The sequence below is a fragment of the Gekko japonicus genome, unplaced genomic scaffold (genome assembly GCF_001447785.1).
Source record: "Gekko japonicus isolate JY-2015 unplaced genomic scaffold, Gekko_japonicus_V1.1 scaffold1274, whole genome shotgun sequence".
Lineage (NCBI taxonomy): Eukaryota > Metazoa > Chordata > Lepidosauria > Squamata > Gekkonidae > Gekko > Gekko japonicus.
In genome coordinates this window covers 49,890-73,261 of record NW_015160878.1, presented here as the reverse complement: position 1 = coordinate 73,261, position 23,372 = coordinate 49,890, and the positions used below count along the sequence as shown (strand labels likewise).

The following is a 23,372-nucleotide window of genomic DNA, read 5'->3' as shown; positions in this document are numbered from 1 at the left end:
GGAAGAAGACTCGGAACCTGGAAGCGTACGTGGAATGGTTCAACAGGCTGAGCTACTTGGTGGCCACAGAAATCTGCATGGTGAGCAGCAATAAGCTTTCGCTTTCTACCCGGCTTGCATAATAAAACTTTTCTCTGTTTTCAGTGTTTGGGATTCTTCTTAGGCTTAAGGGCCATTCTCTGTGCGCTGTACAATGAGATGGTTGATGGGCATTGTGGTAAAATTCGGGACGATAACTCTTCAGAGCGCAGAGGGTGTTCTGCGTTTTAACTAGAGATGTAAAGTGACGCTTTGGAGCATCACGTAGACTCCACGGCACAGCTACAGGGTTGGAACATTTCCCCCTTCCCTGGAAACAGAGCCTAGGGAATTTAACACCTTGTCATTTTCCCCTTCCTTCACAGTAAAAATTTCTGGAAAATTTTGAAGCCATAGGGGAAAAACACTTTTCCGTGTTTTCCCCCCTCAGAAAAAAAAAATTGGGGGGGGAAATTGAAGAAAAATTAAAGAAGAAAAAAGCAGTATCAGTACTCTTTACAGACCGAAAGTCACTTTGTTACTTTGGGAACAAAAAAAAGTAATGTGCATAAATTGGCTCGGCATAAAAATTATCATGTTTGATATTTTAAAAGTACAGCTTATTCAGAAGACAATAACCAATTGAATGTACTTTTTAAAAATTTTACCTTTTACGAATGGATCTACAAGGTTAGAGATGTAAACATTTCTGGAAATTTTGAAGCCATAGGGGAAAAACATTTTTCCGTGTTTCCCCCCCTCAGAAAAAATAAATTATTTTGGAAAAATTGAAGAAGAAAAAAAGCAGTATCAGTACTCTTTACAGACTGAAAGTCACTTTGTTACTTTGGGAACCAAAAAAAGTAGTGTGCATAAATTGGCTCGGCGTAAAAATGATCATGTTTGATATTTTAAAAGTACAGGTTATTCAGAAAACAATAACAAATTGAATGTACTTTTAAAAAATGTTTACCTTTTACGAATGGATCTACAAGGTCCTGAAATGTAAAGAGCACGTGAACTATAAGGAAACCCTTGACACACCGCTCAGCACCAGCCTGGGCTACAGATCTGTGGCACTCTGTCATTGCACATATAGCCACTTTGTGTGCCCAGTGGGAATGAGTTGTTCAACGTATGCTGTGTGGCTAAATATGCCACATAGCACCTTTCCATCAGTCTCCAGCATGAAGCAGGGTAATTGATTATCCCTTTCCCTCCTGTCTTTTTATCTTTGGCAGCCTGTCAAGAAGAAACACAGAGCAAGGATGATAGAGTTTTTCATCGATGTGGCCCGGGAGTGTTTTAACATTGGCAACTTCAACTCTTTAATGGCCATCATTTGTGAGTATACTAGGAAGACCTATATAGATTTTCCCCCCAAAAGCTCTTGGTATAAAGGATGCTTAGTCTGGAAATGGGTTCTGTCAAAATCAGGCCAGAACGAGATGTAAAGAAGCCGCACGACTCCCCCCCCCAAAAAAAAACCCCCAAAAACCCCCAGTAGCTGTGTGTCTCACCTTCTTTCTCCTCCAGTACTACCACACAGAGAATATAACTTTGCAAACTTAAGAGTTTTCTCCATCCCTAACAGTTTGTTAGGCAGGAAAACTCACAGTTCAGTGATGTGATGTTGCCAGGGCTATTTTTGGGCAGCAACGCACAGAAACGGAGTTCCGGCTGGCTCCCGAGTTGGCCACGCCCAGCAGGAACTCATTAGCATAATAGGCCACACCCAACAGCAGAAACTCATTAGGATTGGCTACATTAGGGGTGTGTGGCCTAACATGCAAAGGAGTTCCTGCTACAAAAAAAGCCCTGGGTTTTGACAACAAACAAGGTCAACAGAATAAGAAACAAAAGGTGGGTGTGGCTGGATAGCCACACTTCTGGTAACATGGGGGTGTAGCCTAATGTGCTAATGAGCTGTGCTGTCAGGGGTGTGGCCTAATATGCTAATGAGTTTCTGCTGCTGGGTGTGGCCTATTATGCTAATGAGTTCCTGCTGGGCTTTTTCTACAAAAAGAGCCCTGGATCATGTTGCCAAGGACAAAGGAGAAAGAGACGTGGGCTGCTATTTTCAGCGGCAGTCCTGCGGCTTTCTCACGGTCCTGTAGGAGAGCCGGAATGCTGTGGTCCATCCCCTACCTGATGACTCCTGTGGTACTCCTATGGCACTGTATGGTGGGTGGGAATCATCTCCACACTAATGACTAAGTACTAAGTCAGCCCCCCCCCCCCGCCTTTTTTGAGTCTGTGGCCACCTTTGGAATTCTGGCACGCCGTGGTGGGCGCAGCCACAAAATGGCTGCCACAGCTAACCTTGAGTCACACAGTAAATGTCCTTGTGCTGTGTAGGGTTGCCAGCCTCCAGGTGGGGCCTTGGGATCTCCCGCTTTTACCACTGATCCCCAGCCGACAGAGATCAGCTCCCCTGGAGAAAATGGCTGCTTTGAAGGGTGGACTCCATGGCATTGTACCATGCTGAGGCCCCTCCCCTCCCCAAACCCTGCCCTCTCCTGGCTCCACCCCTAAAGTCTCCAGGTATTTTCCAACCCAGACTTGGCAACCCTAGTGCTGTGGTGGCAAAGCAACATAATTGCAAGCCAATCAAATCACCAGTGACCAGTCGGAAGCCTTGCTGAGCAAAAGCCCTACTGGCTCCACCCACTTCCCTAAAACACTTGGAGGGCACCACGAAAAGTGTTCGCTGGTGCCATGGTGCCCGTGAGCACCAGGTTGGGGACCCCTGGACTTAAATGGTTTGGGGTTTTTTCCATTTGACCTCTATTCAAATATTCATGTGTTCTTCTTCTCTCTTCTCCTTACCCTTTCTTCTGCCTCCTCTCCTCCAAACGAAAAGCTGGAATGAACATGAGCCCTGTCTCTCGACTGAAGAAAACCTGGTCAAAAGTCAAGACGGCCAAGTTTGATATCCTTGAGGTAAATCTTGTTTGTCTACCTGCATAGGTGTGGGAGAGTGGAACTCCTTGACGAGTGGGTTATTCAGCCCAAGCCCTTTGTGCAAACATACCTGCCGGCTATAGCAGTTCTGTGTTGATTATGTACCTGAATGTTATTTCGGCTGAAGGGCGGGGAGGAGTGAACTAATGGAATTGCAGTGCAAGTAAAGTTATTAGTTTGCAAGAAAACTCTAGTAACCTACTTTTTCTTTGTGCCAGTAATTAAAATGGAGCATTAAGGGAGAGGTTTGCTGAATGCCGGCATTGTGTGTAAACAATTTGATGTTCCAGCCCCTGCATTCAAAATAATTTCAGTAACTGGAAGTCTGATAGAACAACAGCGAAATTAGGTTACTCTTCTTACTGGCTTGCAGCCTCAATAAGCCCTTCTGCTTATTGACTGCGCGTTTCTCCTAAAAAAGTTGGATTTCTGCTTGGTAACAGACTTTGTCCTGCTAAATTAAATGCTGGACTTCTAAGGAATCGGTAACGAGGTTTCTTGGTATGTGTGGTGTGAAGCTTGTTATCTACATTTCCACCCTTCTCTCTCTCTTTCTCTCCGTGTAGCATCAAATGGATCCTTCCAGCAATTTCTACAATTACCGCACGGCTCTCCGTGGAGCGGCTCAAAGGTCCTTGACAGCTCACAGCAACAGAGAGAAGGTAAGGGTTGTAAATAGCGCTGCAGCCATAGAATGCTTGTTAATCTGCGCACCAAGTCCGTCTCTTCGGCTGCTCAAACAAACAGACTTTTCAAAAATGCATCCCATTGCTTGGTGAGCGCTGCTTTTGCCCTAGAAAAAGCTGCCGTCCAGCCTATGCCATAAGGGGGCTCTGCACCGAAATATTACACATCTGTACCCTAGTAATCCAAATTCCGTATGACGAAAAGCTCTGTTCTGCAATCTGTATGAATTATGCAAAGTCAGTTAATTTACACCAGTTATTTTGCATGATTCTGGTTTTGCTAGTTATAGGGGAGGGCCTGTGGGTTGGATCCAACCAACTTGGGGGGAAGGTTGGAAGGGGTCTGCAAAAAGTTGATGCTGGGCTTCACAGGACCTTCATGGACAAAAGCCATGTGGGACAGGGGGCTGGAAGAAAGATGGAAATCGGAGATGATTTATTGACTCTGCCCGGCCCTGACCTGGATAGCCCAGGCTAGCCAAGTCCTGTTAGATCTCTGAAGCTAAGCAGGGTTAGCCCTGGCTAGTATTTGGATGGGAGACCTCCAAGGACTACCAGGGTCCTGGCATGGAGCCAGGCAGTGGCAAATCACCTCTGAGCATCTCTTGCCTTGAAAACCCTACGAGGTTGCCCATAGTTCAGCTGTGACATGACGGTGAAACAAAAAACCCTCTCCCCTGACCACAAGAAATCTGTCCGCAATCCGACAGGCTCCTGATTTTAGCAGGGTGTGCTCACATGCTTTCAGGCCTGTCTTTGCAGTCAAGAGGACTAGAAGCATAGCTTTTAAAAATGCAGCTGGAGAGTCTCAGCCAGTTGCCTCCTGCACCTAATACCATGCTCCTGGTTTTCCTGCATTCCGAGCAATAATAGCTTACACGTAGTCCTACTTCTACCCCAATGTGCCAGCTAACACAATGCTAGTAGAGCATCCGACAACTTCTCATGCAGAAGTAGGGAATGCAAAAACTTTGCTTTGGAAACGTGCAGACGCTTGGCTCTGCATCTCTGCTGTAAGCCCCCCTTGCATGAGATTTGGCACCGTTCATTCAAAGAGAGCCATTGTATGGCTATTCCTAGGTTTTTCTAGCTCCAATCCACTTGTTGGCGGGGCCCGCTTATGCCGGGAAGGCCTGTTTGGGTGTCATGAAAAGCGTCAAGCGTTAGGTTCGATGAGCGGCAAACCCTGCAAGGATTGGTAGCAGCTTTGGACTGGCAAAACTGACTGTGGTGTTTGGAAGTGCCATCAAGTTGCAGCTGACATGGTGAGCCTGTCGGGTTGGGAAGGCAAATGACATTCAGAGGTGGTTCTGCCATGGCCTGCCCCTGCATAGCGACCCTGAACTTCCTTGGCGGTCTCCCATCCAAATACTGACCAGGGCCAACCCTGCTTAGCTTCCGAGATATGACGAGATCAGGCCAGCCTGGGCTGCCTTAAGTCACGGCCAAAACAGTCCCTGCTCTAACTTCAAAGCCTTCGTTTCTCCTTTACTGTTGTAATCATTCAGAAGAGTAAAGCCAGAGTCCTAATTATGTCTTCCTCTGTGAAGCCTTCCTATTCCACGCGATAGAAATGCTGGTTTCTTTTCTTCCTGTTCACTTTCTCTTTCTTACAATCATGCTATTTCACAAAGAGTCCATTTCCGAGTGGATTTTTCTGACTCCTTAAAGTATGCCTGCAAAAAAAGAAAAAGAAAAGGAAAGCAAAGGAAAAAAAGAAATAGAGCTGACTGTAAAGTGCCAGAAGCTCTTTGGATGAAAAAGCATAAAGATGAAAACAAATAGAGCAGACTTTGCGCCGGCTGCCCCTTGGCCAAAGAATCCTTCTGAAATACCTGCTCTCTTTATGGTGTCTTTCAGAGGAGCTGGATATCCTAGAGGGTTCAGATACTCCCCCCCCCCCTAAAATGTCTTTATTTTAAGAGCTTTTCTGGGCTGCTGTTCTTTCATCTGGACTGTTCCCTCGCCCAGCAAGTCCTGCTGCAATTGGAAGACGTCTTTATAACTGGTTGAGACTCTCTGCAGCAGAATCTGGTTTATCTGAGTTAATCCTGGACCAAATAGGCATTTCTGTTTATCCTCTGAGATTCTAGCGACAGGGGGTTGGACCTGCTTATTTATTTGCTTCCTTTGCACCCCACTTTTCTTCCTAGTGGAGACCCAAAGTAGCTTGCAACACTCTGCCCTTTCCCATTTTATCTTCATAGCAACCCTGCCTGGTGGGTTAGGCTGAGGACGTGTGACTGGGCCAGAGTGCACCCAGTGAGCTTCTACGGCAGACTGGAGATCTGAACCTGGATCTCCCATACCCTCAGGAGTCATTTCCTGCAGGAGCGCACAGGAGCAGAGCTCCGGCAGTAAAGAGCCCAGGGGGCGGGCACATGCAACAAGCCCCACCCCCTGCTCCCAGCAGCTCTCAGTCAGAGCAAGAAGCAGCCCGGTAAGTTGCAGAGCCCCCCCCCCCCCGTCCAAAACAGTCCAGTGGCACCTTTAAGACCAAGTTTTATTCAGGTACAAGCTCTCCCTCCTCTGCAAGGACAGATCTGCACGTTCCTCTCCTCCTCCAATAGCTAGCAATCCAAAACAGTCCAGTGGAGCCTGAGTGGTGGGTGTTGCCTTCTGACACACTTCTGGTGATGTCAGGGGGTGTGGCATATGCAAATAAATTATGCTAATGAGCTCCTGCACCTCTTTTTCTACAAAATGACCCCTGCATACCCTGGTCTGATGGGCTAATGACTGCGCCATGCTGGCTGTCTAAGGCTCTTTGGTGGTATGATTGGGGTGTTATTGTCTGTTCTGCATCAGTGAGTTCTTTGGCTTGGATCCTACCACTTCGCTGAGCAAAGGTGGGTATCTTCCTCCAGCCTCAGGAAGCCTCTTCTAGCTTAAGTTGGTGTAGTGGTTAAGAACAGTGGACTCTAATCTGGAGAACCGGGCTTGATTCCCCACTCCTCCAGAAGAAGAAGAAGAAGAAGAGATTGGATTTATACCCGCCCTTCACTATCCAAAGGTGTCTCAGAGCAGTTTACAAACTCCATTCCCTTCCCCTCCCCACAACAGACACCCTGTGAGCAATGTTCCCTCTAAGCTGTGGAGCCCTGTGAGCAAAAATTCTACTTTGTGAGCTGCTGGCATTAAAGTTGTGAGCGGGTGATTTGGCTACTGCATACATTAGTCTGCTTTGGAGCCATCTTTCCTGAGCTAAGACAAAAATGTGTGAGCCAGAGGCTGAAAAACTGAGCTAGCTCACACTAACTCAGCTTAGAGGGAACACTGCCTGTGAGGTAGGTGGGGCTGAGAGAGCTCTTGACAGAAACTGCTCTTTTTTCAAGAACAGCTCTTATCAGCTTGCCCAAGGTCATCCAGCCAGTTGCAAGTGGAGGGGTGGGGAATCAAACCCGGTTCTCCCAGATTAGAGTCCGCGCGCTTAACCACTACACTCCACGTGCAGCCAGCTGGGTGACCGTGGGTCAGTCACTGTTCTCTGAGAGCTCTCTCAGCCCCACCTGCCTCACGAGGTGCCTGTTGTGGGGAGAGGCAGGGAAGGCAATTGTAAGCCACTCCAAGACTCCTTCGGGTAGTGAAAAGCGGGGTATAAAACCAACTCTTCTTCTTCTTCTTCAGTGGGTCTTCCACTAGTGGAAGGCTCGTTAGACTGATAAGGAGGAAGGCTTCCCACTCTTGTTAGTCTTCCACTGTTGGCGGTGGTCCAATGGGGTTTTGTTTGAGAGTGCAAAAACCTGCTGCCTCCTATTTAACAGACAGCACAGTGCATTCCACGAACAGTGCGGGTCTCCCCTGTTCCAACTTCCGTTCTCTGGGAAACGCAGTTTCTAGGCACCAGGCAACTTGGTGTTTCTCAGGATTGCCCAGTCCAGCCCGATCTTCTCAGATCTCAGAAGCTAAGCAGAGTTTGCCAAATCGCATTTCTGAGTAGCGACTGGCCGTATCTTGATGCCCCCTATCATCTCAGTAGCGAAGCAGGATCGGCTCTAGTGAGTACTTGGATGGGGGAGATCTCCAGGGAAGTCCAGGGTTGCTATGCAGAGGCAGGCAAAGGCAAACCACCTCTGACTGTCTCTTGCCTTGAGAATCCCATGATGGGGTTGGCTGCGACTCGATGGCACTTTATATGCGCTCGCGCACTCACACGATCTTTGCCAAGACCACCTTGTCCACGGCAGCATCCGGAGTCCCATTTTTCTTTCCCCCTCCTCAGATCGTGATCCCTTTCTTCAGCCTCCTAATCAAGGACATTTACTTCCTCAACGAAGGCTGCGCCAACCGTCTTCCCAACGGCCACGTCAACTTTGAGGTAAGTAGAGCAAGCCCAGAATTTCCCGGGGCTTAACTGCGAGGCTCTGTAATTAGCAGCAGGAGCTGTGTGCTTCGCCTTGGACCTTGTCGCCACCTCTCTTGATGCTTTAATGGCGAGCGAGGTGAGGCCTCACGGGAAGCCTGGGGCCTGCAGGGTCCTGTTGACGCAGGAAGAATACGTCATCAGGCTGCAGTCTTTTCGGGGGAGGACTGTAGCGCCGCCTGTGCCCTTTCGCCAGCTTCCTTCTTAATGGAGATCAATGGATAATACAGCAGGCAAACTCTGAGTCTGTACAGGGTACCGTTGCCTTCAGCAGTAAGTAGCTGCAGGCTGAGACCCCACACTTAGACCCTGTTGCCTTGCAAGACTGCAGGAGGCAAGCAGAGGATGGATATGGGGCCAGTATCCAAAGAACTGTACTATGTATGGCCAAGGTTGCTTTGGAAAACAGCTGCCCACGATAACGCCGAGAGTATTGGTTGTAGTAAATAAGAAGCTGGAGACCGACTGGTGATGAAGGTGCACAGAACGTTTATATAGATATAATGGTGAATATATACACAGAGATATACAGGCTATCATACAGCATACCATGCCTTAGCTTGAGAGACTAAGTCCCCACCTAGCTTATCAAGCTGATAGCTAATATACTAAACCCAGCCAATCACTAACAAGGTGAATTAATTACCGACTCTAACAATGCCTGATAGAGAATACCTGCTAGTGTAACACCTGGCTGTAATCACTTAATCACTAGCATGACAGCTAGGACTGTCAAACAGATCAAACTGATCTAGTAACTGCTTGCTACCTCTATCACCTAGACATATATCTCAATAGAGAGCTCATAGCGCTGCTCCTGCACCGAAACGTATCTGTAAAGCAGAAGGCTTTATATGTAAGGCTGTGGCTCAGCGGTGGAGCATCTGCTTGGCAGGCAGAAGGTCACAGGCTCAATACCCAGCTAAAAGAGTCTGGCAGTAGGTGATGTGAGAGATCTCTGCTTGAGACCCTGGAGAGACCCCACCAGTCGTACTGACCTGAATGGACCAATGGTCTGATTCAGTACAAGGCAGCTTCATGAGTCTATGATCCCTCGCTTGTAGAAATAAAACTCAGCCCTTCCTATCCCTTAGGAGTCTGAAAACAGCCCAGCATGCCCTTGAGAGCGACAGAGAGTATATATGATGATTATGAGAACATAAGAGAAGCCGTGTTGGATCAGGCCAGTGGCCCATCCAGTTCAGCACCCTGTGTCACACAGTGGCCAAAACCCAGGTGCCGTGAGGAGGTCCACCAGCAGGACGAGAGTTCCAGAAGCTCTCCCACTGTTGTCCCCTCCAAGCACCAAGAATACCGAGCATCACTGTCCCAGACAGAGGGTTCCATCTATACCTTACGGCTTATAGCCACTCATGGACCTCTTCTCCATATGTTTATCCAGTCCCCTTTTGAAGCTGTCTGTGCTTGGAGCCACCACCACTTCTTGCGGCAGTGAGTTCCACGTGTTAATTACTCTTTGGGTGAAGAAGTACTTCCTTTTATCTGTTCTAAGCTTACTGCTCATTGATTTCATTGAGTACCCATGAGTTCTTGCATTGTGAGAAATGGAGAAAAGTACTTCCTTCTCTACCTTCTCTGTCCCATGCATATTTTTGTAAACCTCTGCCGTCACCCCTCAATCGTTGTTTCTCCAAGCTAAAGAGCCCTAACCTCTTTAAACTTTTCCCCATACCATTTCTGAGTCTGCGGCTGCTACTCCATACTTGGCTAGAATAAAATAATCACTGCATGTCCTCTGTAGCAGATCTAGCGGAATTGGATTATTTTATCTTTTTAAAAAAGTTTGTTTTATTTAGAGCACTTAGATGCTGCCTCTCCAGAGACCTGGAAGGGTCGCTGGAAGGGAAACAGTACAGTATAATCATAAACAAGCATTAAAACAAGCATTAAAAAGCATAAAAACAACCCATAAAAGCAGCATAAAACAGCACCCAGCAACCGAAAGTGATATCCATAAAACAGTCTTCTGGCTAGACGGAACCCGTGAAAGCATCTCAAAAAAAGATGGCTAAAGTTAAAGCCTTGCACAAAAGAAATGTTTTGGCCTGGTCTTAAAGGAGAGCTTAGATGATGGGAAAAGAAACTCTAGTTTAGAACTTACACTGTGAATCTTTTCACTTGAATCAGTCTGGGTGGGTTTTTTCACTCATGTGCTTCTGCTTTCCGCATTGGCTTACAGAAATTCTGGGAACTGGCTAAACAAGTGAGTGAATTCATGACATGGAAACAAGTGGAGTGCCCTTTTGAGAGAGACCGGAAAATCCTTCAGTATCTGCTCACTGTCCCAGTCTTCAGCGACGATGGTGAGAGCTCAGTCTGTTTTTGGTTGCGGTTTATTTTAATGGAGGAGATCAACCCGTCTTTATTTGGCCATTACTGCTTAGGGTAAAAACAGATTTACTATTTTGGAGTAGGTTTGCTAGCAGCCTTCCTGCATTCAGTAGAAGCCCATCTTCTTCGGGGTTGAAATGGGCTGGTGGGGAGAGAGAGACATAGTTCTATGTGTTAACCAAAAAGCCAGAGATGGACAGCACTCATTGGTTAGTTCCCATTACGTCACCAAGGTATTTTTCTCCATATCCTAATATTGGCAGCAGGATCGTACATGCATATATGGCGCTCCTTTTTTAAAAAAAAAGCCATTCCACCAGCTGAGCCATGGAGGGAGAGAAGCAAAAGTGATGGCTGATTCAATATTTGACTCGACAGAATGTTTGGCTGGTGTTTAGATTGTAAAGTGGGGAGCAATTCAAGCTCCCTTTCAAGTCAAGAACATTTACATCTGTCCTGAGATATTCTAAGCTTTTATACTGCATAAGAAAGTGCTCCCCCCCCAAAATCCTCAGCTGATTACATTCAAAACTGTTGCAAAAGACCTTTAGAAAATCGCTGCCGGGGGAAAGGTGATGTGAAATGTCTCCGAGGAGCAGATTGGGAAATGCCTGCTAACAGACATACGTTTTTTGTTTCCTCCAATGGCAGCGCTGTACTTGGCTTCCTACGAGAGCGAAGGGCCTGAGAATCACATTGAAAAGGACAGATGGAAGACTCTGAGGTCAGTGTCAAAAGGGATTGCCATCAATAAATCAGCAGACTGCAAATGCTGCTGCTGCTTTGTGGATGCCAAATGTTCTGCAGCATGCCTCAGCAGATGAACGTGGTGTGAACTTTAAAAAAAGTCACTTAATTTCTGGTCTGTTGGGAAGAATGAAGGCAAGCTGTTTCATCTTGCCCCACCCACCCACAAGTGTGTTAGGAACTTTGAAAAGAAAAATTAGGTTCATATTTCTGCCCTTCTGACTTTCTCTTTGTTCTCATTTACTTCCTTCCTTCCTTCCTTCCTTCCTTCCTTCCTTCCTTCCTTCCTTCCTTCCTTCCTTCCTTCCTTCCCAATTGGCTTTTTAGTTAATCACATATACTTCTCAAGTCTGCAGCTTGAAGCTTCTGTTGGCAGGGCTTTAATGCTTTCACGGACACACTCTATCGTATAGCCCTTGTATAGTGGGGAAACTGAGGCATAGAGTGATGGAACAATAGGCCAGTGGTTATTTTTTAAAGTCTTTCTCTTTTTTTTTAGCTTGATGTGATTTGATTTATACTCCCCGCCCTCCCCGCAGAAGTACATAACAACCTTCATAAAACATGCCACAGCTATAATCAAAATCCATGTTTCCCTAATACAGTGATCAAAGAGACCAAAAAAATAAAATAAATAAAAGGCCAGCTTGACATTTGCTACCAAAGAAGAAAGAAAGGCCACAGATCTTGATGATTTAGCCAAATGTTTGCTGGGACAGAACTGCTTTGTGTTACTTGTGTGCATATCTGAGAACCTAATTCAAAGGTTTTCCCTACTGAAAAGGGTTATGGGAACCAAATGTACCTTGCAAGCAGATGGCGGCTTCAACAAAAGATGCTAGGGCACGGAAGTTGTTATGGGGAAGGGTGGCCCTTTGGGTATGCGGTACTGGGTCTTGAATAAGAAGAAGAGTTGGATTTATACCCCACCCTTCACTCAGAGCGGCTTACAGTCTCTTTTTCCTTCCTTTCCACACAGCACACACCCTGTGAGGTAGGTGAGGCCAAGAGAGCTCTGAGAGAAACTGCTCTTTCAAGAACGGCTCTGAGAGAACAGCAACTGACCCAAGGTCACCCAGCAGCTGCATGTGGAGGAGTGGGGGGGGGGAATCAAACCCACTTCTCCAGATTAAGAATCCAACACTCTTAACCACTTCACCGAACTGGCTCTCTGAAGGGCTTAAAACACCAAATTTCCAATATTAGCTTTATTTGCCGACCCTTCCCAATGTTGGACAAAACGTCAGTTATAGAATTCTATACAGGTTGACGTTTCTGTTACCTTCTAGGGTAGCCCCGCATAATGTGTGTTGCTGTAGACCAATCTGAAGGTTACAGGAGTGCGGATCAGGGTAGCAGAGTCAGTGGAGTCTGGGAGGGAGCACATCAGCCCACGTCTGCCCAAGATCACCCGCCCTCTGTCTTGGCAGCCCCTGCAGCTTCATTTGACAGGCCACTCAGCAATGACTTGGGTGGAGGGGCGCAAGGGCAGTCACACCGTCCGTCACAAGCTCAACATGAGTTATGAGTGTGGCATGGCTAACAGTGCAATCTCAGAGTGCAGGAATGGAGACGTGGTAATAAATCTCCAAGCCATGAGACGTCACATTGGTCCAACTGAATTTGGAGTCCTGTGGCCAGTTCTGAGAGTCAGTTTGGTGTAGGGGTTAGGAGCGTGCACTCTAATCTGGGAGAGCCGGGTTTGATTCCCCAGTCATCTACGTGCAGCTGCTGGTGTGGCCTTGGGTCAGTTGCAAGTTCTTTCAGAGCTGTTCTCTCAAGAGCAGTCTCTGAAAGAGCTCTCTCAGCCCCGCCTACCTCACAGGGTGTCTGTTGTGGGGAGGGGAAAGGGAAGGAGATGCCTCACACTGGCACCTGATATGAGACCCTCTGAAGCAATCCTCCCTCCAAGCTGTGGAGTCCTGTGAGCAAAAATTCTGCTTTGTGAGCTCCTGGCATTAAAGTCGTGAGCGAGCAGTTTGGCTGCTGCATAAACGCGTTTGCTCTGGAGCCATCCTTCCTGAGCTAAGACAAAGATATGTGAGCCGGAGGCTAAAAAACTGTGAGCTAGCTCACACTAACTCAGCTTAGAGGGAACACCGCTCTGGAGCCCTCCTTCCTGAGCTCAGACAAAAAGGTGTGAGCTGGAGGCTAAGAAACTGAGCTAGCTCACACTAACTCAGCTTAGAGGGAACACTCTGAAGCCATTTCTAGTATCTCAACACATGTTCTCTCTCCCTCTCTCTCTCCAGGTCAACGCTTCTGGGAAGGGTTTAAACACGTGACTGGCTTTCTGCTCCGGCTGCTGCTGCTGTTACAGGGATTATTACGAAGGGCCATTATTTACGTCCCTTATTTATTTCCCTCCCTCCCCCCTTTCGTTTAAAGCAAGTGACTTTCTAAAGTTCTGAGGACTCTGCAGCTGGATGAGACACGTCAAGACGAACAAAGAGGCCGACTTCTCAAACCTGACAGATCGTCAGATTTTGCTAGTGTTTTTTTTTTATGACTGATTGATCAAAGGCGGTAACGAGGAGACTCTTTTGAAGATCTGACTTGCCTTTTCACCCCCCTTTTGAGTCCTTTCGAAACACCTGGATGAATCGCCCTGCCCTCGCCCTGTTGATCCTTTGATGTCTTACGGCCTGCTGCTACTCGTTTTCCAGTGTGGATGCTGGATTCTCCAACGCAGTTCCACTTCCGTGCTTGGAATGCCAATTTAGACTCTTTCCTGTCTCCAGCGAGGAACACGAAGGAGGATACCCTTTTGCTGAACCAATCTAGGAACTTCTCTTTCCTCCCATCAGAAAAAAAAGGCTTGTGACTAATTGAGATGAACGTCTATGATTCCCCCCCCCCATCTATTTATCATGGGAAGGGGATTCATTATTATTCTGGTATTCCTTAGGGGGAGGGTTGTTTGTTTTGCTTTGGTTGGAGTTAGCTGCTGGTTGGCAAAACTCATTTTGTGTATTATTATTTAAAAACTCAAAAGTAATAATGAGATCCAGTGCTGTGATAGGAAAAGCAGACACTCGAAGGAAACGTGATAGAAATGTAGCTAGATTGTGTAGAAAAGCAACCCCCTCCCCTTAGAGAATTAGTGTTTGTTTCTCGGGGTATGTATGTGCGGCATACTTATTCTGGTATGGAAACAGTTTAGCTTTTTGGCTGTCTTCGAACCTTGGGAACTGTTGTGCTAAAGCAGGGGTCCTCAACTTGGTGCCCAGGGGCACGGTGGCCCCTGCTGACACCTTTCCTGGTGCCCACCAAGTGTCTTCAGGAAGTGGGTTGGGCCAGGCGGCTTTTGCCCAGCAAGGCTTCTGATTGGCTCTTAGATTTGATTGGCTGGCTGTGCAGATTTTTAAAAACATTGCTTTGGCGGCAGCTGCCACCACAGCACAAGGCACTACAGTTCCCAGAGTTCCGTGAGCCACGCTAGATGTCAGCTGTTTTGTGGCTGGCTCCACCTCCAGCCATTTGGGGGTGGCCATTTTCTGTGTGGGAATTCCAGAGGCGCCTGCAGGCTCACAAAGGTTTGGGGCCCCTGTGCTAAATCATTACGGAGACACATAGCGTGGCTCACAGGGGTCTGGGAACTGTAGTTCTATGAATAAACTAGATGTCTTCCTAATGCCCCACCATAACTACAGTTCCCAGAGCTCCTCGGGGTGGGGAGTGACAGCGGTAAATAAGCTTTGAAGCGGGTGTGCAGACATGACCCCAAGTAACCTTACTTCTCTGTATCTCCCCCCCCTCCCTTTGCATCATAAGTTGAGCAATTTGACTTCTTTTTTTCGACTTGAGAAAACACAGTTCAGACAGATGTAAATTCTGTTCTAATTAAAACCGTGTTTGGAGGTAATGGCGGCGGTGTACCTGATCCCCGAAAGCGTAGCTGAACTTGTGAAGCCCTACCAGACAGCCCCCAGGGTTTCTCTCCAACTGCAGCTGTGAATGGGAAACAGCCGCCTTCTGCCTGTCCTTTGCTCCGTGGGGTTTGCAAGTCTTGCCTTTGCTGTGGAAGAAGTCACTCTGTTACATCTGCTCCGTAGTAGCTCTGGATGCTTACCCCCCCCCCGTATTGTATGAGATTTGGGCACGTTAAAGCCCCCACCCCCGCCAGCCGCCATGGTCGAACCGTGCCCTGAGCAATGGGGCACGTGTGTCATTGGTGCCACTGTTCAAAATGGAAAAGAAATAAAAAGATGCCCAGCTTTTTGACCTTTATCCCTGTGGATCTGAAAAGAAACTTGTGGTGGTTTGGTGTTTTTTTTTTAAGTCTGTGGATGAAGCGACATAAAAAGATTTTTTCCCCTATCATTGCGCTTCTGTCTGACACATTGAAACAGGTCTGGGAACTCAGTTTCTCAGTAGGTAGAGTCTGAGGGCTCCACCAGAACAAATCAACTCGTCTTTCATGGATCACCATTCTTGTTATATGGGGGAGGCGGTCTTCCTACAAATACCATCTCAAGCACTACAAAATGGTGGATCCCAGGAGAGACCAAAATTGGCAAGATACCTCTGATGAAGATGACCTCAGGTGCTGATGGTATTAGAACACAAGAACATCAGAAGAGCCCTGCTGGGTCAGACCAGTGAGGGTCCCTCTAGTCCAGCCTCCTGTCTCACACAGAGGCCAACCAGCTCCTCTGGAGGGCCAACAACAGGGCAGAGAGGCCGAGGCCTTCCCCTCATAAGAACATCAGAAGAGCCCTGCTGGGTCAGACCAGTGAGGGTCCATCTAGTCCAGCATCCTGTCTCACACAGTGGCCAACCAGTTCCTCTTGAAGGCCAACAACAGGGCACAGAGGCCGTGGCCTTCCCCTGATATTGCCTCCCAGCCCTGGGATTCAGAGGATCAGTGCCTCTAACTGTGAAGGTTCCCTTCAGTCACCAGGGCTAGTAGCCACTGATAGACCTATTCTCCATGAATCAATCTAATCCCCTTTTAAAGCTGTTTATTCCTGTGGCGATCACTACTTTCTCTGGCAGCGAAGTTCACATTTTAATCACTCTCTATGTAAAGTAGTATTTCCTTTTGTCCGTCCCGAACCTACAGGCCATCAGCTTCATTGGATGCCCCTGAGTTCTAGTATTTTGGGAGAGGGAGAAACATTTCTCTTTGCCAACTCTCTCCACCCTGTGCATACTTTTATAAACCTCTGTCATGTCCCCCTTTAGTTGTCTCTTTTCTAAACTGAAAAGTCCAAGACTCTTCAGCCTTTCCTCATAGGGAAGGTGCTGGAGTCGGCTTTACTTGGGCCACATAATAAGAAACAATCATTAAAAGCCCCTCTTCTGCTATTTTAGTCCAGAATCTCCCAGAAAAACTTTTCTTAAGTTTGGCCGAGGGTCTGTACAGAAATCTGAAGTGGCAACCCGGAGTACCTGTAATTTCCTACATGAAGAAATTTCACTGGGTAGGAAACAACCTGCTCTGTGGCCTTCTGTCCTCGCCTGTGTTCTTTGGTAAGCCAGACCCTTCCTGAGCAGGAGGAATAAACATATCAGAGGCATCGTATTTTAATAACTAATTCCACCCCGCTTCTTGGCCAGGATGCTTCTGATTATTCTCTGGATTTCTCCCCAGATTTTGGAGCTCTGAATGACCGGGCCTCTGGGCTGCCTTTAATAATGAGGCAACCTGTGTTGCCGGCCTCCAAGCCCAAGCGACACTCCCCCCCCCCTTGTTGAAGTGCCCCTGCAGCTGTTTCAGCTTGGGAAAATGGCACGGGAGGGAAGGCGGAGGCCTCTGGTCCCAGTATGAGTTGGGTTCTGCAGCACTTGGGGAAGTAAGTTCCCTTCGGCTCCCATGGAACCCAGTCAGATCAGGAGAGCCCCCACCTGACCCGTGGCCAAATGTGTGTGGGATTTGCTCCTCTGGTGGCAGATTTGGCCAAGCGGCAACCTCCTATCCTACCTGCTGCTGGCCTCCTGTCTACCCGCTGCCCCTCAATAGCGGCTCCTGCCTGCAAGCTGGACGAGAGAACCCTCCTTGCCTCCTCGTTCCCCTGTTCTCTTGAGACGGTGTGGGGCCAGTCCTGGGACTTTTGCGAGATTCCTTCTTGTGAAAATCTGGCCACTGTTTGCGGTTGTCTGGTGCCGGGTCAAGCAAAATGGCGGACGTCCTCTCCAGAATCTTGACAAACTGCATGTTCTGAACTGTTTGGAATACAAAGGCTAAATAATATTGTCTGTCAATTTAAAAATGAACAAATATATGAAAATGCGTGTATTTATTCCACCGTTGATTAAAAACAGATAGGAATAAATGTGCCTTACCATAGCTGTGTGTTCTTAAGAATGATATTAATGACCAATATTCTTTCCCTTGGTTATAGACAGTAATTATTAGACTGACTGTATCTAGGTCAGTTTGTGACGCATGAATAGTATATCTTTTAATGTCAGGAGACATGTTGTACTGTTATTGGTTTGACCAATGAGGAAGGCCAATTTTGGGCCGAGACAGGGTCCATATTTGTCACTTTTGGATGTCATAATAGATGGCCAATGAAAACTGAGGCTATTGTGAGAGTCAATGTAAATCAATGGTGAAATAAATACATGTATTTTCATATATTAATTTTTAAATTGACAGCATAATGTGGCCTATATGTTCATGTTTCCTTAATCTTTGGGTACTTAATTCAGAGTGGGGATTTGAACCTGGGTCTCTGAAATCTTAGTCTGACACTCTAACCACTACACCACGCTGGCTGTATCCCGTTGATTGAGCCCTGACTGAATGCTGTGATGCCGTCGGCCACCTGAATCAATTACATAGACCACTGTGGAGGCACATGCTATGTTAAAACAGGTTAGAGAACCTGTGGTTAGGAGCGCGGACTCTAATCTGGGAGAACAGGGTTCGATTCTCCGCTCCTCCACTTGCACCTGCTGGTGCGGCCTTGGGTCAGTCGCAAGTTTTCTCAGGGCTGCTCTCTCAAGGGCAGTTTTTGAGAGAGCCCTCTCAGCCCCACCTGCCTCACAGGGTGTCTGTTAGGGGAAGGGGAAGGAGTTTGCAAGCCGCTCTGAGACTCCTTTGGGTAGTCAAGGGCGGGGTATAAATCCAATCTCCTCTTCTTAGCCAACAGTTGTGTATTAGGAAAGCTATGAGGAAAGGTTAAGGCGCTTAGTTTGCAAGCCCCTCTGAGACTCCTTCGGGTAATGAAGGGGAGGGTATAAATCCAATCACCTCTTCTTAGCCAACATTTGTGTATCAGGAAAGCGATGTAGCTGCTGTAGTGGCTCTTCCTGACGGATGCCACTGCTGTACTTTGGTTCCTCAGCTCAGGACAGGAATTACGTTTAGTGTATGGAATCCTTTGGGCTAAAGAAGTTTGAGAAGAAAAGAAAAAAGCACGGAGTCTTGAATCTGGTGGGAGAGACGGAGAGCGTTGACTTGGCTCATGTGCATGCCAGAACAGTCAGTGGTCATGAAAGACATCGGGCTTGCCGCCGCTTCTTATGACACGGCCAGCAGGTGCTGCCCGACGTGCCAGTGTGGGATTCCCTGCTTTGAAAGCAGATGCAAATGTTCTTGCCCCGGGCAAGCCGCAGGCCCTTCACTTTGGATGCAAATCAGCTTGGCTCCTGCTTGGAACAATGGGCGCTCCCTCTTTCTCCTTCTGCTATGCAAATGCGCTAATGATGCATGGGATGGGGGGAAGGCTGGGGATGTGCCATGTGTGCACTGGAAAGAGGAAGCACTAGGGCACTCGGCCAGGGTCCGAAGAAACGAAGTTTGGCCTGATCCAACATTGGCATCTCTTATGTTCTTATGTAGCTGCTGTAGTTGCTCTTCCTGATGGATGCTACTGCTGTACTTTGGTTCCTCAGCTCAGTACAGGAATTACGTTTAGTGTATGGAATCCTTTGGGCTAAAGAAGTTTGAGAAGAAAAGAAAAAAGCACGGAGTCTTGAATCTGGTGGGAGAGATGGAGAGCGTTGACTTGGCTCGTGTGCATGCCAGAACAGTCGGTGTTCATGAAAGACATCGGGCTTGCCGCCGCTTCTTATGACACGGCCAGCAGGTGCTGCCCCGACGTGCCAGTGTGGGATTCCCTGCTTTGAAAGCAGATGCAAATGTTCTTGCCCCGGGCAAGCCGCAGGCCCTTCACTTTTGATGCAAATCAGCTTGGCTCCTGCTTGGAACAATGGGCGCTCCCCTCTTTCTCCTTCTGCTATGCAAATGCGCTAATGATGCATGGGATGGGGGGAAGGCTGGGGATGTGCCATGTGTGCACTGGAAAGAGGAAGCACTAGGGCACTCGGCCAGGGTCCGAAGAAACGAAGGGTGCAGCCCCACGTTCTGTGGCGCGTTTTCTTTGCGACTGCTAAAAAGAGGCAAGCCTCTTTTCAAAACCAAACTCTGAGTGGCTTGTCTCTTCAGTCTCAGAAGCTACTGCAGCAGGGAAGCCAACAGGGCATCCTCCAAGGAGTCTTCCTAAGTGGCTCTTCTGCCTGTGGGCCAACACTGAAGTTGGAAGGAAGGAGGGCCACGTTGGAGAAAGGCCGTTTTGCTCAGCGGAGTGGTCGTACAGGGGGAGGGTCTACCCTGACCAGTTGCCTAGCCACTCTGCGCATACACACACACAACGCCCGTATCCCTTATTTGGATCCCAGCCCCAAGTAAAAACAGTCAGGCTGAAGCCTGCAAATGAAGACATTCGTGTGCAGACCAGCCCGTCGGCCTGCTGGAGGAACTTGGTCAGGTACCCTCCATGCTGGCCTGCCTGGCCCTGCGGCACCAAGCCCGGGCGCCTGCAGCCGAACACGGTCGAAGCACATTCTGATCTTGAACCAGTCAGGGAGCAAGAATTGGAATCCTGGAACTGCTAACGGAGTTCAGTGGAGACAGGAACACCCCCTCAAAAAAAAAAAACATTCAAAAGAGGTTATAGGGTTGCCAACCACCAGACGGGGGCTGGACATCCCTTGCTTTTACAACTGATCTCCAGTCTACGGAGACCAGCTCCCCTGGAGGAAATGGCTGCTTTGGAGGGTGGACTCTACATGGCACTCTATCCCATTGCGGTCCCTCCCCTCTCTCCCCGGGCTCCACCCCCAAGATCTCCAGGTATTTCCTAACCCAGAGCTGGCAAACCTAGGAGGTGAAAATTACTGGGCACGCTTCAAGAAGATGCCAGTGTTCCCTCTAAGCTGTGCGCGTGAGTGGCCACTCATTTAACACAGGAAGAAAAAGAAGAAGAGATTGGATTTATACCCCACCCTTCACTCAGAGTCTCAGAGCCGTTTACAATCCCCTTTCCCTTCCCCTCCCCACAACAGACACCCTACAAGGTAGGTGGGGCTGAGAGAACTGCTCTTTCAAGAACAGCTCTGGGAGAACTGTGACTGACCCAAGGTCACCCAGCTGGCTGCACATGGAGAAGTGGGGAATCAAACCCAGTTCTCCCAGATTAGAGTCCACCGCTCTTAATCGCTACACCGTACTGGAAGCCCCGCTCAGCAGCAATCTGGAGCCGCATGGGGTCTTGCACTGCCCGTTGCCCATTTTAAGATTACAGCAGTTCTATTCTGCTCAGGATGTGAATTGCTCTACTCAGTTGGGGGGGGGATTAGAGAGGGAACAATGGGTGGTGGTATCCTTAATTTAACATCGTCTGGTTATACTCGCTCCCAGGGCTTTTTTTTTGTAGAAAAAGCCCAGCAGGAACTTATTAGCATAATAGGCCACACCCAGCAGACTCATTAGCATATTAGGCCACACCCGATAGCACAGCTCATTGGCATATTAGGCCACACACCCCCATGTTACCAGAAGTGTGGTCATCCAGTCACACCCACCTTTTGCTTCTTATTCTTTTTACTTTGTTGTCAAAACCTTGGGCTTTTTTTGTAGCAGGAACTTATTTGCATGTTAGGCCACACACCCCTAATGTAGCCAATCCTAATTAGTTTCTGCTGTTAGGTGTGGCCTATTATGCTAATGAGTTCCTGCTGGGCGTGGCCAACTCAGGAGCCAGCCGGAACTCCGTTCCTGTGGGTTCCTGCCCAAAAATAGCCCTGCTTCCTCCTGCTTTTAGTTTCCTAGTTCGTGGATTCTTTCTGCTAATTATTGGATGTGTTTGCGTTACAGTTTGCCTTTCTCGCAGGGACCCAAGGCAGAATACACAGAGTGAGCCGGCATAGCCACCAAAAAAACTGGGACATCCAGTAACCAATGCATTAGGACTTCAGAAGTCTGGAACCACCGGAAAGAACTGGAGCGCAGCAGAAGTCGTAAATGTGACACATTAAGTGATACAAAAATGACACAATAGGATCCTACGGACAGGAAGCGATACGCAGCGGTCTAGCCCACCGTCCCCGATCCTCATTTTATCTAAGTAAGTTTGTGAACTGTTTTCTACAGTGCAGCCCTGTTCCCTGCGCAGACACGCCTGCCCTCCTGAGGAATCCAGTTTTGCATAAATGAGAATTCTGTGATGTGCACAAACCTTGAAACTCTGTGCATGCGCTCTGAGTGACTTGGGATGGAAGATGTGTCAGATCCCGCACGGGTCTCCAAACGCTGCTAATGGTGGTTTTGATCTCTTGGCGCACACGCCAGCGGAAAGCGCCACCGTTAGCAGAATGGAACTGCAGGATCCAGCCCAGGACAGGCTGCTAAATTAAGTCACAGAAAGAGGAGGAGGAAAAGTAAATCATTGTTCAGGGCCAGGAAGAATCGGTTGAAAAGGAGACGTTCTGTTGCATGAAGTCTGGGCTGTTTTATTGCTCCCCTGCTTTATGGCTCAGTTGTTCTTTGGCTGATTCAGCAGATGTCAGGAGAGAAACAGAACAATTTGCAGGGATCCTCAGAAGGGGGTCTGCCAGTCATTGGAGGCTGGCCAGGTCTGCTGCAATAATTAGAGAGCAACGCCGGCGGCGCCCCATCATCACAACGCTAGCGCCACCTAGTGCTTCTAATAAGAAAGAGCTGCATTACTAGTTCCAGCCTATATCTATAAGTTGCACTGATGTCCACCAATTTCCCCCTGAGGACCCCTGCCCCAGAACTGCCAGTACTCAGTATCGGTGAGTATCGCCACAAAAAAATCCCTGAATAGTCTTTTGTAAACAGGAAGGGATGTCTGAGGATATCTATGGCACATCATTATGGCTGCTTTATTCCAGTTTCATCATCCATGACTTCGAGGCTCTGAGCACAATTTCTCTGTGCTGGGTCAAGCTTGTAGAAGGTGCACCTTCTCCCAACCCCATCCCATCCAATTCATGGTTAGGGTTGCCAGCCTCCAGGCGGTGGCTGGAGGTCTCCCACCATTACGACTGATTCCCAGGTGACAGAGAGCAATTCGCCTGGAGAAAATGGCTGCTTTGGAAGGTGGTCTCCATGGAATTATACCCCATTCAAGTCCCTCTCTTCCCCAAACCCACCTTCCTTTGGGATCCACCCCCCCCAAAATCTATAAAAAAAACTAGGAGAGTTGATTGTTATACTCATCTTTTCTACACCCTAAGAACTCTGAAAGCAGCTTACAGTCGCCTTCCCTTCCACTCCTCACAACAGGCACCTTGTGAGGTAGGTGGGGCTGAGAGAGTTCTGAGAAAACAGTGACTGGCCCAAGGTCACCCAGCAGGCTGCATGTGGAAGAGTGGGGAATCAAATCCAGCTCTCCAGATCAGAGTCCACTGCTCTTCACCACTACACCACGCTGGCTCTGCTCTGTAATGGTGGGGGTGGAAACTTTTCTGATGCTGTATTTTCCCATGGAAAAATCTCCATTCCTAAATATAGTCTCTCTATCGATAGTCAAGGCTGTTGCACTGCAAATCAATTGTATGAGGTGGGCTAAAGGTGGGATAGGGAGTACGGACAAAATCCAGTGCTCGGACATGGTCCGGGCTTTTACATGGTGTCTTTGCCTTCTTTTGCTAACATTTTCTAAATCCTGTCAACAATATTTAAATTGGGGGGAAAAAATGGGCCAATTCCTGATTCACATTTCCCCCCCCCAAAAAAAACCCACGTCACTGAATGTATTATAGCATAACACCTTCCCTAAGATGTAAAAGGTAAAGGTAAAGGTTCCCTTGCTCGAAAGCCAGTCGAATCCAACTCTAGGGTTGCGGTGCTCATCTCCGTTTCAAAGCCGAAGAGCTAGCGCTGTCCGAAGACGTTTCCGTGGTCATGTGGCCGGCATGACTAAACACCAACGCGCACGGAACACTGTTACCTTCCCACCAAAGTAGTACCTATTTATCTA

At 48.0% G+C, this 23,372-nt stretch overlaps 1 protein-coding gene across 1 annotated transcript in view; it reads left to right on the top strand.

Moving 5' to 3' along the window:
* The window catches only part of LOC107120254 (ras-GEF domain-containing family member 1B-like), a 54,497-nt gene extending 40,365 nt beyond the window's left edge, over window positions 1-14,132 (top strand). The window contains 8 exon segments of the mRNA XM_015422906.1: window positions 1-80; window positions 1,260-1,362; window positions 2,882-2,961; window positions 3,549-3,644; window positions 7,891-7,986; window positions 10,232-10,355; window positions 11,035-11,107; window positions 13,383-14,132. The exon segment at window positions 1-80 is cut by the window's left edge and continues 4 nt beyond it. Of these exon segments, the coding sequence (XP_015278392.1) occupies window positions 1-80; window positions 1,260-1,362; window positions 2,882-2,961; window positions 3,549-3,644; window positions 7,891-7,986; window positions 10,232-10,355; window positions 11,035-11,107; window positions 13,383-13,407 (677 nt within the window). The 3' untranslated portion in view covers window positions 13,408-14,132.
* Window positions 14,133-23,372: the final 9,240 nt, after the last annotated feature.